At 35.5% G+C, this 16,351-nt stretch overlaps 1 protein-coding gene across 1 annotated transcript in view; it reads right to left on the bottom strand.

Annotated features, from left to right (window-relative positions):
• Positions 1–10,884: 10,884 nt before the first annotated feature.
• The window catches only part of LOC120429588 (serine-enriched protein), a 38,321-nt gene continuing 32,854 nt past the window's right edge, over positions 10,885–16,351 (bottom strand). Inside the window, exons 5-7 of the mRNA XM_039594625.2 lie at positions 11,526–12,050; positions 11,188–11,363; positions 10,885–11,125 (exon numbers count right to left, since the gene is read on the bottom strand). Of these exons, the coding sequence (XP_039450559.1) occupies positions 10,900–11,125; positions 11,188–11,363; positions 11,526–12,050 (927 nt within the window). The 3' untranslated portion in view covers positions 10,885–10,899. The remainder of the gene's footprint in view (positions 11,126–11,187; positions 11,364–11,525; positions 12,051–16,351) is intronic.

Genomic DNA, 16,351 nt, shown 5'->3' with positions numbered 1-16,351 from the left:
AAATCTCCCCATAATGTTTAAATTTGATACTGTTGCGGTTTTTTCTTCTTCACTTCAAAGCTCTCAAAGCAGCTTTCTTACGGTAGCACCGCGTCAAACGATATAGGTGGTATAATAAAGCTCGAGACCGTCTATTTTTCCTCCACCACAAAACACTTTCCTACAAACATCCAGGCGAATCAGTCTGATTTTAATTACAAATTTTTACGATATAGGAGGACCCCGTCATGAAAATGCACATTCGTACTCCAGCCGCCGTCCAATAAATCTTGCTTTTATAGTGTAATCCCGGCTCGGATCGATGGGCTTTGAATGGAAAATGATGCTCTTTAATTTCTCTTAATTCATTCGGGACGATTGCCGCCTCGAAATCTTATGATTTATCACTCGATCTGTTTTCATGCTCCTCGAAATCGAACCATTAAACGGGCACGTTGATGATTCTGGGACGGACTTCTTGATCTTCTTCAGCGGGAATCGTTAAAAGTGAATAATATTTTGATATTTCTTGTTGAGCTCCATCAAATGATGAGCTCGCCCGAAAGAGAGGTGAAAAAAAACATTTTGGGGAGGAATTTGGATCGACCCTTGTGTGCTGGATGGTACAACCTGATTTTGGGGCAACTCTCGTCAGGTGAGAGAATCGTAACTGGAGGTTATTGTCGTTTAGGGTGGTGATTTATGGCCGCAAAGGTTATGAATCAAAACTAGATTGGCCAATTTAGAGGGGGATGGTTTTGATGTTAGCAAGAGTGGGGAAAGAATAAAATTTACACCTGAAAATGAGATTTTCTTTGTGGAGCTTTTTTTATTTTCAACGCATTTTGACTCATCTGAAAATGTTGCTCGATGCAATAAAAAAATAAACATAAATAAATCATGAGCAGTCGAACGTGATGGAAAGAATTTTGGAGGGGAAAATGGCACCAAAACTTAACCCATCAGGATTCAATCAGGCATCTTTAAATTGTTAATATTGAAAAAATCAAAAAATACAAATTTCATTTAAAAAAATTAAGTTTCAATCAAACATTAAGCCTCCACTGCTCAATTTTTTTCGCTTTTTTTTTAGTTTTTTCTGTGTTCAGGAAGAAATTACATTTAAACAAAAAAACATTGGCAAAGCCACATAAAATAAGAGAAATTTCCAACCAATTAAATTCTTCTTTCCAAACATCAAACATTTGTTTGAAAAATTGTTTTTTGGAGAATTTTTTGAATGAATCCCGCCTAGATGCTCTTTGTTTACTATCAATTTATGTCAGGTTTGGATCCATAAATGTAATGATGTGGTGGTCACCCTTAATCTTTTTTTACAGTGTAGTAAAACATGCAAAACTTATGAAAGTATCAAACCAAATACAAATATACATGTTTTAATAAAGAAAAAATAAATCTTGGTTTTATGTGATGTTTCCTGTATTTAGGCCGTCGCAAATATTTTTCAAAGTTTATGTCGCCCACCCTCCCTTCAAAGTTGGCCTGAGTAATCAGGGGGCGAATTTTTTTTTTAAACCCTAGGCTTGTTATTTCAATTTTTATTTTTTTTATTTTTTTGGCCCCCCCCCCCCCCCCCCCCCCATTCGACTTTGGTCAGAGCCGAGGGACATAAACTTCAAAAAACATTTGCAACGGCCTTATTTAATAATTAAAATAAAAAAAAATGCAGGAAAACATTTTATTGTGAGATAAAATAACTCTTGAACGATCATAATTTTGATATTAAATTTTAGAAAGAAAAAAATCGGAGAAAATTACCTCTTTTTGGTGTAATTTTACCTCAATTCATGCAAAATCCAGCAAAATCGACATTCCCAGGTGTAATAATACCAAGATTTTTTCAAATGTATATTAAACCTAAAACCAGACGAAATATGCTTCTAGGAGTTTGAATTTTATAAAAAATTGGTAACATAACTTTGAAGCAGATGTTATGACATAATTTTAATAAATTTGTTGATTATAAATAGCAAGGAGTTGTTAAGCAATGGCCCGGAAATTACTAGATTTACTTTATTTTTTCAGAAAGATTTTCAACAAAAAATGTAAGCAGCAAAACAGCTAACAAAAATAGGAAAAAAAAAAGCTCTTTTCAAATTTATCATGAGAGCAATTCTCTGAGATTTCGGTCATTCGATTTTTTTTGTATGTTTTAATCCGGCTGAAACTTTTTTGGTGCCTTCGGTAGGCCCAAAGAAACCATTTTGCATCATTAGTTTGTCCATATACTTTTCCATACAAATTTGGAAGCTGTCCATACAAAAATGATTTATGAAAATTCAAAAAATCTGTATCTATTTAAGGAATTTTTTCTTCGATTTGGTGTCTTCGGCAAAGTTGTAAGTATGGATATGGACAACACTGAAAAAATGATACACGGTAAAAAAATTGTGATATTTTATTTCACTTTTTGTCACTAAAAGTTGATTGGCAATAAAACACTATTTTTATTTATATTTTCATTTTCTGATATGTTTTAGTGGACATCAAATACCAACTTTTCAGAAATTTTCAGAATGGGCAAAAAATCTTTGACCGAGTTATACATTTTTTATTCAAATCTGTTTTTTTTTACAAAAAAATCGAGATATTGGTCGCAAACATTTTTCAACTTCATTTTTTGATGTAAAATTTAATTTTCAATAAAAAAAATACTTTAGTGAAATTTTGATAATGTGCACCGTTTTCAAGTTATAGCCATTTCTAGGTAAATTTTTTCAAAATAGTCGCAGTTATTATTTTTTTTAAAATAAGTGCACATGTTTGCCCACTTTTTAAAAGAAAAAAATTGATGTTGTCAAAGTCTCGCCCAAACAACCCACAATTTTTAAACGTCGATATCTCAGCAACTAATAGTCCGATTTTCATTGTAAAATATGAAAATTCGTGAAATCTTCTAATCCTTTCAAAAAAAATTTTTTTTATTTTTTTCAATCTAGACTACCATTTCAAAAGTGTGTTATATTGAATGTTTGGCCATTTTAAAATGTTAGCCTTGATTCAAAAAAATTAAAAATATATTTTTGAAAAGATCAGAAGAATTAACAAATGTTTCCATTACACAGAAAAAAATCAATTCTCGTTATCGTGAATTAAGTTCACGAATGTGAGAACCACGAAGGAATTTATTCATGAGTATGGAGCATTTGCACTATGAACGTGCATATATTCCTTTGAGGATCTCGCATTCGTGAATTTAATTCACGATTTCGAGAATTGATTTTTTCCGTGTAGGTGCTGAGATATCGACATTAGGAAATGGTGGTTTTTTTTTTTTGTGAGACTTAGAAAACATCAATTTTCCTTTTTTTTAATCTTTGCATGGCAATATCTCAGCAACTAAGGGTCGTAACAACAATGTTTAAAAATGCAAAATATAGAGAATTTTCTCAGCTCTTCAAAAATATGTTTTTCAAAGGTAGGCAAACACGGGCACTAATTTCAAAAAATAAATAACTGCGACTATTATTAAAAAAGTTTCCTAAAAATGGCTATAACTTGAAAACGGTGCACTTTATCAAAATTAAGCTAGAGTACTTTTTGATTGCAAATTTGATTTTACATCGAAAAATGAAGTTGAAAAATTTTTGCGACCATTATTTCGAATTTTTGAAAAAAATCATTATTGATTCAAAAATTCATAACTCGGTCAAAGATTTTTTGCCCATTCTGGAAGTTTCTGAAAAGTTAGTAATTGATGTCCCCGAAAACATATCAAAAAATGAAAAATATTAATAATAGTTTTTTTTTGCATATCAAGTTTTAGTGACAAAAAGTGAAATAAAAAATCACCAAATGTTTTTTACCATGTATCATTTTTTTTTTCAGTGTTGTCCTTATTCATACCTACAACTTTGCCGAATGCACCAAATCGATCAAAAACGTCCTTCAAAAGATACAGATTTTTGAATTTTCATATATCATTTTTGTATAGACAGCTGCCAAATTTGTATGGAAAAACAAGGAAAAAATTATGAAAAAGAGTTATCTAATTAACCATTGGTTCGATTTTCAATGTCAACAATAAAACTTTTGTGAAATGTTATGCTCTTTTTAGTGAAAATAATTTTGAAATTTACAAATGAACCCAAACATTTTAAAATGTCTTCAATAAAAGTTTTTTTTTCATAAAAAAAATGCAAAAATAGTTAACACACTATTTTTACATTTTATTTTTCATTTTAAGATATAATCTTAACACTTTTTGATGGCTTGATAATGCCTTTGCAAATATGTTTGGCTGAATGAAAAAAAAATGTTTAAAAAGTATTTTACACCAGTTAAGTTGCTTTGCAATCATTTCTAACTATTGACGATTTTTGAACAGAAACAAAATTTTTGCGGTACTGTACATAGGAATTAAAAAAAAACTTTACATATTTTTAAACATGCCCAAACATGCTAAATATCATTGGCAACGTAGTAATAAGCATTTCAAACTTTTTTCCGCTTATTCGACTTCTGTTTTCATTGAAATTTGAAGTGTTTTGAAAATTAAGTTAAAATGGCCATCTGTCTTTTCGGTCCCATTTTGAACGGGCGTCATAAACTTTGAAAAATATTTGCATCGGCCTAAATTAAATCTACCATCAGCATGGAAGACATTGTGTCTGTGGGTTGAGATTTGCCATACAAATTAACACAAATTTAAATCTTTATGACCTGATTTTATCCCCCAGACCCAATATCACCCCTGCTGACACATCACATGGCTTAAAAAAAATCTCAAAGCTAGTCTATTTTTCATTATTTTTTTAAACGATCATTCGAAATCTGGTCAATGATTTCAAAATTCATATGAAGAGAATTGTATGGGACTTTTTCTCAAAACCTCGCTCCACAAGCTGAATATTGTTCCTTGAGCTATTTTAGGACTCTGGGCCAAATATGAGCAAAATCGGTCAACATTAACCCATTGATACTCGAAGGTGAAGTTTGTGTGGAAAAAATCGTAAAAAATGTATGGAAAACCCTATTTTCTTACGGTTTGGTCTGCACGGTGCAGTACTTCACTCCAAATATTCCCAAAAGTGAGATTCTCATTGGAAATTTAATGCTCTACAACTTTGTAGAGCATACCAATGCTGTACAACTCGAATCTATAAAGTTATCAGCGTTTTAAAAATGTAATTTTTGTATGAAAAAAAAAATTTCACCATCTTTAGGCTCGGATATCAATGGGCTAATCTCAACTCATTTTTTTCTTAAGTATAAAGTCAGTGTGAAATAAAATAGTTAAAATGTATAATGCTAACCCATACAAAAACCATCATGATCAGCCTCCTTGCCATTCCATCACCATTCGATAGATCAAAGTCAATCAGTGCAGTCGCGTCCAGCCGGTGGCATGTCTCGTCTAAATACCGCATTAAATTAATATTCTCACAATGGGATACTCCACACAGATTACGGCCGGGGCTACTGTCGGTACGGACCAATCTGTGGCCGACCAGCAGCTGTGACCGACAACCATTTGCTTTTACATGCACGTAAAAGTACACACATGCGATGAGATGACTTTCCATATTTCAAGTGTCAGTCCGGCTGACAGGCGACTCCCATATAAGTGCGCGCACTCTGGGTTGAACTCTAGACTGTGGGTCCTTTCTCGAAGCAGGGTGTCTATTTAAATTTTGAAAATATTGATTTTCAAAATAGACTTCAACCGGATTATTTTCAAATTCAAACTCAAGCTGACACCCTAACCATTGGCGGGTGGTGCCGTGCACTATGCGGTCCAGATGGATCAAGTCTCTCTAGAGTACCCTGCATTCTACTTGCAGCCTGCTGCTGTGATAATCTGCAACTCCCAGGATTAATATCAGGTCGCCGGTTATCCATCAAAAGCCCATGGAGTCCCTCTGCACAGACGACTGACGGCGGCGAATTGTACCTTGTCTGCTAAATGAACTTCCACCACAACGAGATCTGAGGCGAGTCCGAGCGGGCGATCGGATACAATTGTCGACAGAAATATTTCAAGCACGTTGTTCAATTATTCGGCCTGCCGCAGGCATAGGGATGCAGAGATTTGCATATGCCATAAATCATTACTCCCGCGAGTATTGGGTGAACAATTTCTCCGCGGATGCGTTTTGTGATGCAGTAAAATCAGACATCACAGTGAAAGAGAGTTGAGGAGCTTGAGTGATTCACTCTTGAGGAAGTAAAACGTTTCTTAATGTTGTACTGGTAAAATATGTGCTGTTAAAAAAAATTAATCTTTTAAAAATAATAATTTACAAGTACATTAAATTTCCCATAAAATGAAATGTTCCAAAAAATTTTACAGTCGAGTAACGAAAAGTGGCATAATTTTTAAAACTTTTTGTGTTTTTTTTTCGATGAAAAGTACGTATTTTCGGAACTCTGAGTACGCCATCAAATCGGGCGTACAATTTTACATAAAAGTTCCTTTGACACCAAATTTCTATCCATCACCGTTTCAGGTTGCAAATTATTGAAAAACACGTATTTTTTTCAAATGTTCCAAAATGGAAGGGGTCGTACCGCCCTCCGTCATGAGGAAACGGACCTAGGATTCGTGATCAGGGACAAAAGTTACCCCTTAGGACAAAGTTTCACGCAAATCGGAGAGGGGTCGGGGAAACTGCTGTGTGAATTAGCGTAGAATGAAACGAAGTTGACTTTATAGCTGTCGGCCACCATTGCTAGTACCAACCACTAGTGTCTTCCTTTTTAACTACAAGGACTTCGCCGCCCTGGGCTCCTAAGTGTATGAAAGTATGGCACGGAGCGACGGCGCCGAATACCCATATTTACACAAAGAATTTTAGAGCGCCCGCCGCGGGATTCGAACCAGCAACCTCTGGATTGTGAACCAGTGCGCGGTCCGATTGATCCACACGGGCGGGAATGACCCATTTATAATCCAACGCATGATGGTCTATTTCGTATAACAAACTCAAGATTAAAAAAATCGTTAAGTCTGATATTTGGCACCGCGAAAAAAGGTCTCTTTCCTGGCATTTTGCGGGGGGAATTGACATTTTCGTTGGAGGTCCAGTGCAACTCTTTTTAGAGATGTTTTTTTTATCGATTTAAAAAAAATCTTCTGAAAAGCCTCGAAAAAGTCACTAAAAATTGAGTTCGTTAAGTTTCTCATCAATTAAGAAGAATCCAAATATCACATTTTGTCAAAAATTAAACACCAACAAAAGTTTCCTAACCTCAATTTCCCAGTTTTATTGCTTTGAAATGTCCATGAAATGCATGTAAAAAAGTATTTATGTGTGCAACAATATTATTTATTATTAAAACGCAATCAAATCGATGCATATTAGTAAACCAAACTGTCCTACACATAATAAAATTATATTATCAAAATTCAAAATAATCTATAAGTAAGACATTATCAATCAATTTTAAAAATGCATTCTAAACCTATGTTTCTAAGCAATAAAGTACACGGGAAGAAATCCAGTCGGCGGATCCGTTAACATTTTAAACCAGGGATGCCCAACCTTTTGGCCCTGCGGGCCTGATCTGATTTTTCTGAAGCAGTGGCGGGCCGGAACTAACATTTAATAAAAGTTCAAAAGTAACGAACGAAATCGACGTAACACCTTATAATGTGGCCCTCTTAAACCTTGCGGTTTCGTCAACGGATCCACAGGCGTGTATCGTTCTTTTTGCGACAAGACTCCGCCTCCCGGGTCTCCTAAGTGTGAAGGTATGGCACGGGGAGAGGGCACCGAAAACCTATATTTACACTTAGAATTTTTTTGCGTCCGCCTCGGGATTCGAACCGGCGACCTCTGGATTGTGAGTTCAGTGCGCGGTCCGATTGATCCACACAGGCAGACAGTTTAAAAGTAAACACATTATTTTCAATATTTTTATGATTGGGTTTTTTAAAGTAAATAAAAATAGAAGAACAAATAAGAATGCAAATAAGATTCATAAATCTTGATTTTAAGAAGAAATAATAAAGATACCATTCAAAAATGTGTTCATTTGACTTATTTTAATTTTTATTTGTTTGAAATTGTATAGTTGTTGATTTTGACGATTGCAAATTTTTATTAAAAAAAAACATTCAAATTTCAGTTGTCATCGTAATTTTTTAAAGTTTAATTTCCTCAACACTACGAAATAAAAAAAATAATGGAGACATAGTAAAATTTATTCAAACGAAATTTGGATTCGTATATCCTTTACAAATCAATAAAAACATTTTGCGTTGTTGTGCACCTTTATTCAAATATTTAAAAAAAATATTTTTAAATGACACACACTAAATTTAAAAGTGCAGAAAATATATAAAAAAAAGCAAAGCAATCCACTTTAACGACCCCCGGGTCTTTTGTGGGCTCTGTTGCAAGTTTCTGCTCATTTCTAGGCGTCCGAAGGTTATGTGTGGTGAGTCACTCAAAACCACTTTTACGCTAATGGACCGACGTTTTACTTCCCCATCCGATGGAAGGCGTGATCAGGCAAATCTCGTTTCGAAAAATGCCACCGGGTCCGTCTGGGATTGAACCCAGGCCATACTGGGGTGAGAGGCTACCACGCTAACCACTGCGCCACCGGACCCGGCCGAAAATATATATATATATTCAATCATTTGCAATTCGTAATTCTTTAAAATTCAAAGTTTACGATAAACATATTTTTGCTCCCAAATTTCTTGACTCAATTTGAGACATTTAAATTTAGTGCCTTTTTGTACATTTTAAGACAACAATCCAAGTTTTTTCATAAATTGCACAATTTTACGAAAGGGATAATTTTGTTTTCTTGTACCATTTTTCAGTTTAGAAATATCAATATAGAAATTATAAGAATTAAATTCAAACATGAAAAATGTTGTTTAAATATGTTAAAATTTGATCTTAAGATTATTTTTTTTTAATTCAGACAATCAATTAATTTATTTAACATTTCATGAACAGCCTTAAGAGACGGCCATAGAACTATTTTAAAAAGCCTTAGCGGGCCGGATAAAATGGCTTCACGGGCCGAACGTTGGGCAGGCCTGTTGTGAACGATTTGTTCTAGAATCGGTTTACCAATGTAGACGATCCGTTCACATTTGCAACAAATTCGTTTACAATTGTAAACGGATTTGCCAACATAACGCCTTTCTCAATTTGGTAACGTGCTGCATACTTTCAGGTGTTTCTGGTAGTTCAACTACGAAACTCCTTCAATTTTTTTTCCAAAAATCTCAAAATTTTCAAAAATCTCAAAATTTAAAAAAAATTAATAATTTTAAGAATTTTACGAATTAAAAAAACAGATTCTTTTTTAATTAAAGTTTCAAAGCTTTCAAAAATTTTATAATTTTCATTTTTTTTAATTGTCGACAGTTGACATTTGAAAATTTTCCTACATTTCGTGAGATTTGTGCATTTTCTGTAATTTTTGACATTCTTAGTAATTTTTGCTGTTATTTTTGGCATTTCGTCTGTTGTGCTAAAATTATTACATTTCTGATTTTGGAGCAGATTTGTTGTCCTCATATTTGACATTTGCTGTCATTCATGATATTTTTTTTTTATTTCTAGCATTTTAGATGATTTGGATCTTGCTGACATTTTAAACATTTCTAAAATTTCTGACATTTTCAACAATTTTGGAATGGAATTAGAGGATTGTCGAAAGATCCAACTTACTTTTTTTCGTTTTGATGGATTTTAACGAGCATTTCCTTCGCCTATTGCACTTGCTCCAACTTCCCCTATTTCACCAAAATCTACTTAATACCCCATGAGATTTTCATGATTAATTTTTTTTTTATTGTTGTTCAACTATTGCCGATTATGTAGTGGCAAAATATGGTGCCATTCACAGCAAGTTATTTAGAAACTTGATTTATATTTTAATTTTTCTATCTTTTTTCAGTGACTCAAGATAAATATTATAAAAATCGATAAAAATGTTTTAAAGCTACACTTCTGGAAAAAAAAATCGATTCTCTCCGCAAAATGTCGAGAATAACCCACTTTTTCCACGGTGTCATGTATACGACCTGCTGAATTATGGTTAAATTTGTTTTACTCAAAAAAATAATTCAGGCTGATTTCTTTTAAATTTATTTTGAAACCACAGTTCGGAAAAATACTTGAAACTTTGGCAAAAAAATAAAAATTAATCAATTTATTGAAATTTTGCAATTTTTTTTTATTTTTCATTTGAAATTTTTGTCATTAAAATGGTTATTTCAATCAAATATTCCATATCAATAATTTCCAGAGATTGCACAGCTTTTCCTGCCAATCCAAACAGTCGACCAGAACCATATCACAACTTCAGCGCTCCCGAACTAAATCACACAACCAGCAACTGCTGCCAGCAAACTGACCTCTCCACGGCTTAAACCCACAGGACCCCGTGTATCTTCGTACAAAAAAAAACCTTTGAAACGCACTCACTGCAGGGAGCACGAATGATCGATACTAATAGAATTAAGATCTTGTCATTATCCGAGCGCATTATGAGCCGGCCGGCGATGGTGGGCCACCGATAGTCCAATGACCAGCTTAAACCCGCAGCGGGACATTTCTTCCCTATAGTAGAACTCCGTCTGGATGGTAGTTATGGGCACTGCATGAAGAGCAATCAGTGACCGCAATTCTGCGCATAATTGAATACCGATCCCAAAGGGTAATGCTGCTTGGTCGTCGAGTTGATTGCGTTTGAAGATTAAAGTTATTTTATGGCGGATTTGGACGGGAAGCGTATCTTTGATCATGTCGAGATTGATCAAATTTGAGGGTAAAAATGCAGAAAAAAAAACTTAAAATTGTGAAGAAAATTAGTTTTATTTCATATACTAAAATACATAATTTTATTTGAATACTTTACCCTTAAAAATATAATGCTATTCAAAAATTTCATATCGTTGCACCTGTAAAATTTAGACCAATTTTCTCCTCACGGATACCGGTCATGCTTCATCTTTATCCCCCCGGGGACAGCCGAAGGAGCCAACGTAAACACTTCATAGTCAGCAATGGAAAAGTTATAATCTCCAAAAAGGTTTCCAAATGTGGCGTTAGGTCCATCATACGAATGTGGAAAGTTCGAGTACGATTCCATGTTGATATTGCAGTTGTTCGAAATCAACAAATCTGCTCCAGCGCCGAAAATTGGTCCACAACTGAAAAATAAAATAATTAATTAAAACAAAACATAAGTCATCAACCATTCTAACAAACTCACTCCGGGTGGTAGCAAATCGCGTACGGTTTCTTCACGATCTCGAACTTGCTCGGCGGCTCGTTGTTGTAGTTCAGCGCAAACAGAAACGCCTTCTCCGAGTGGATGTATCCGCCCTTGCGGTTGGTTTTGGCGAAGGCCACGTCCGTGAAGCCACCGCTGATGGCGCCCTGGGAGCCCTGAAAGGAATTGCAAGATTAATTGGTTTTCGACAATAATATTTGTTGTTGCACATTATTTGTGGATGATTAGAACATAACATCAGAACCAGAACCAGAACCAGAACCAGAACCAGAACCAGAACAAAAACAAAAACAAAAACAAAACCCGAAATTCCTTACCTGTGCAATAATAAACAACGGTGCCACTCCATCACAGTGCCGATGGAACGCCGCCGCCGAGAACCCGTTCGTCGACGCCCGGTACATCAATCTCCAGGTCTGCTTCGGCGCCCCGTAGAACCCGTTCAGCGTGCCCTGCATGTGAATCTTGTCGTTCTTCAGAATCGCCGAACCATGAAACAGATTCAGCATCAACCGGGGCTGCAGTCGCTTATCGTTCTCCGCCAGTCCGGGACCAGCCTGGATGGGTGCGGCCGACGCCGGAAGTTTGTTCGAATGCAACGCCGCCCGACGGTACCGTTCCAGGGACAGCTCGATCGGAACCGCTCCCGTCGGTTCGACCTCTTCTGCGAACACCTGACTGTCGATTAGAAATAGTCGTACGTGGGAAATGACCGGCGCCAGCTGTTGACACACCCGTTGGCGTTCCTCCTCGGTCCAGTGGGCCGTCGGTTGGGTCACTCCGGCTTGGTTCTTGGCCCAGGCTAGCACACATCGCCACACGTCCTCCTCCTCGAGACCGAGCTGGGGATTGAAAAATGAAATAAAAATATGTTAGGCTACAAACAGAAGCGTCCCCTTTCAATTTTCAATCCTCAGAACCCCTGGCTATGGGCCTGAGTGAAGTAGGGGGAGAGGGGGTAATATGCACCCCCTAAGCGAAAACTGTGATTTCTCAACCATTACAGCATTACTTTGGAAGAATTTTGTTCGCTGTTCTAAAACAACTATTATTCTTCGTCATCCATGTGAAAAAAGACTTAAAAAACCACAAAATTGTTCGAAATTTTCAAATGTCTAAACACATTTTTGATTCATTTCACACAACCATGCGGGGCAATATGCACCGCAACAATGGGGCAACATGCACTACCTACAACAACGGGGCAAAATGCACCACAACATGGTGCAAAATGCACCGGGTAAAAGCAGTTTCCTCTAGTCACCACTAGATGACACCGCTGTTTTTACAAAGGAGCTTCACAGCGGTGCATTTTGCCCCGACCACACTTTTTGCAAAAAATGTTATCAAAAATGTTTTTTTGATGTTTTAGGGCACATCTATCTACAGAATAATGAAGATTATGGCAAAAACTATAGGCCCCCAAAACCAAAGTTAAAAACTCGATTCGCCACCTACATTCGAGTAGGAGAACTTTGGTGCAAGGTTACGTTTACGTTTTTGCGCGATAAGTGCAAAGGGGAGTGAAAACTATTTTAAGGTTTTTTAAAAGAAAATTGATCTTTTGGAATAAAATAAAGTTAATAGGAGGTAAGAAATAAAAAGTTCGATCGACTGACTATTTGATTTTTTTGCTAAGTTGCCTTTTTCATTGAAAATTCTGAGATCCGGATTTAAAACGCGAGAATGAGGTTAGATTGCTAATTTTGAAAATCATTCCAATTGCCATTATTCAAGAGCTTTGCTTTTATGGTAGAAGTGACTTTAAAAAATATTTGTCCACTTGAATAATCTACATTCTCAATTGATTAGTTAGGTTTTGGTTGATTAAAACATTCCCTTATTTTGAATCAGATAATGAACAGGTTAAATCAGCCATCACAAAAATATTTTCGTTTATATCAATTAAGCTATTTATTTCTTACCTGAAAATGGTATAATTTGCTAATAAATGTCGATTTTATGATGAAATAAAACAATTTCAAATTTCAAACCAATTTACTCGCTGTAGGTTATAATGAAAACATCACCCCAAGTTTCAGCGCCCTCTAGTGGGTGGTACTTTTGACGTTTGATTGCCTATATACCTCAACACTTACAATATCAATAAATGCTTTTTATATTGTTCAAAAATCATAATGAAAGTTCAATGAAAATTAGATGAAAACATAACATTTTAAAGTTTTGCAAATAACTTGAGCTGTTTCTATACTGCGATGCTCAAATTTTTCCAGCTTGGTTTTGCAATGTTAAGCTTCCAATTTCTATGATTTTTTCCCCGGAAAATTCTTCCAAATACCGAGAAAAGCAGGGGGTGCATTTTGCCCCGAGGGTGCATATTACCCCCTCTCCCCCTAAATGGGTAACGTGCAAAAATCTAGAGAATCACAAATAGTAGTAGCAAGAAGAAAGATGATTTTCTAAATTTAATTTTAATGCGTTTTTGATGCATGTAAAATAATAACTTCCGCTTGGATATGCATCGCATCGCAAACAACTCATTAGTGGTAAAGAGAAAGTTCACTATAAATGCAGATAAAATCCTCGATATCCACAACAGTTTAATCAATCTACAATTTTAAACCAGTCCCGGAACAAACCTCATCTCAAACCATGAAGATTTGGCCATTCCTGGCCACCGTCACCATTCTGGCCTCAACCAAAGCCCAGGTCACTGCCTTCGACCCATTCGTACCCAATGTTCCAGAAGGTGGTTCCGATCCGATGCTCATCGCTTTCATTGATCCTGACTCCACACCATCAGCGAGACCGTACGGCAACGGAGAGCCCCTGCCGACCATTGCTCCGGAGCAACCGGACCAGAAAAAGACCTGTGGTCAGCGGAACCACGGCATTGGGCAGGGTAAGGGAAAGGGTTTTGATAAGGGAGCCAAGGGCAAGGGCGGCAACATGGGACGGGGGCCGAACAAGGAAAATAAGGGCAACAAGGGGAAAGGGCAGGGACGTGGACAGGGGAATAATTAAAATTTTGGAGTGTGAAACATGTAAGGTGTTACAATGTAACAAAATGTGTTAAATAAATCTGAAATAAATTTTGTTTTTTGTTTTTTTTTTTGCTATGGATTAAATTCCACCAAACTAATCGACATTTAATGTTTATCAAAGGTCTAATGGCATTTCCACTTCGCTTTGATCATTTTCGCATTACTCGAGTCAATTATAAAGCAATTTGAAAAAATACCTTGAAAAAAATTACATAAATGTTATGATTCATTTTCTATAAGCTTAACAATTCGAGCTTTATGAAATAACAAATTTAATCGATGATATGTTTGTTGTTTTTAATTGATTTTAAACTGAATTCAAATCAAATTATGAAATATCAAACAATTTTTTTCGATATCATTGAAAATCAGCTTTTAATTGTTATTACAGGTATCGTTTTTATACGTAAACATTTCTTTACTTTAGGAAAAAAAATCATGAGTATTGCTTAAGAATTTTTTTTCTGATTTTTCAAAAACGCAAAAAAAGTAAAAAAAACTCATGACCATGACATTTAAAAATAAAAATAGAAAAATATGTTGTGAGCTAAAGTAGTATAAAATAGGTGAAGTAAATTTCTAATGAAATATAAAGTATGAATTTTAAAATTAATTCATACAAATGATTACAGTATCCATCAACTACAAATTGAACAAAAAAAATCATGCGTAGCGTTTGAATTTGCTTCCGCAAAGCAAACTAAAAACGAAACTATTGGCACTACGCCCCCCGGGGCATGGCCTTCCTCTAACGTGGGATTTCTGCTCCAGCGCCTCTGACGAGACAGGAGAAACCAAAGCAAAGCAAACTATGGCTATCAAAAACTCATTAGTAACTAACATCCACTATAAAAGGCTATGTAAAATGTATATTTATCACAGTTATCCAAACTTCTTTAACCAGCATCAGAACCAACCCTAGCCAAACCATGAAGATATTCTTCCTCTTCCCATTTCTGGCCACCGTCGCCTTTCTGGCTTCAATCGGAGCCCAAAATGCATTCATCGACCCAACCATACCGATTGCCTTGATTAAGGAGGACGTTTCCATTCCAGTTTCGTCTGCTCCCGCAGTGGCATCGGAGAGCTCTCCCTGGGATACGCCATACTCTGGAGGGGCCAAGGATGAGCCGGAAAAGCAGGACCAGAAGAAGAAGGATTGTGGCAAACGGAACCACGGAATTGGTCAGGGCAAGGGAAAGGGCTTCGACAAGGGAAATAAGGGCCATCTCTTGGATGATTTTCACAGTACTTTTTAGAATCATGTCTTACTCAATCCGAACAATTTATTATTTTTCCATTTTTATTCTACAGTAACTTTATGAAAATTTCTTATAACTTTCTAAAACAAAGCTAATTTTTTACCCACACGCTAACGAGATACAGGCAAGTCTCTCCACTCTCCCCTAAACATAGAATAGACATAGAAAAAAAAATATATATTGCACAGCAATTGGTTGAAAAATTGAGTCCAAAATTGGGCTAAGTTTGCTGGTTAATTTTCAGGCAAATTTTTAAGACCCGAACTCAACCTTCAAAGGTCAACCCACAACCTGCTGATGGTACACAGAAAAAAATAGTTAAACTCCAGTCAAATATATATTTTTGTTATACTATTTTACAAAAAAAAGAAGAATCCAAAAGGTTTTTGAAACAAAAAAGTACCTAATTTTCACTTATTTGGTCAAATTTCTAATTGAGTTTTGTTCGAATAATTTTCCATACGAATTTGACAGATATTCATACAAAATTATAAATAAATTTTCGAAAATCTTTGTATTGGGAAGGAATTTTCTGATTGATTTTTAGGTATTCGCAAGGACTAGAGGGTGACGAGCGGGAATTCCCGGGAAAAATTTCACGGGAAATCGACCATTTTTGGACTTCTCGATTCCCGGGAAATTCGGTCGAGACTCCCGGGAAATTTTAAACTTATAAATTTTGAAGCAAAATTATATAAACTAATCAAGAAGTATTTGAAAAATTCAAAATTGTTTTGTAACATTGGGTGTTTAATGTTCTATGTTCAAATTCAAATTAACCAATGGTTCTCTAATCTTCCTATTCATATATATTTTTTTTATTTTTAAATTTTAACTTGTCAAAAAATCCAATAACTATAATTTAGAGAAGCCAAA

This window comes from Culex pipiens, chromosome 2 (genome assembly GCF_016801865.2).
Source record: "Culex pipiens pallens isolate TS chromosome 2, TS_CPP_V2, whole genome shotgun sequence".
NCBI lineage: Eukaryota > Metazoa > Arthropoda > Insecta > Diptera > Culicidae > Culex > Culex pipiens.
The sequence above is the reverse complement of the archived record's forward strand: the minus strand, read 5'-3'. Positions and strand labels throughout refer to the sequence as shown.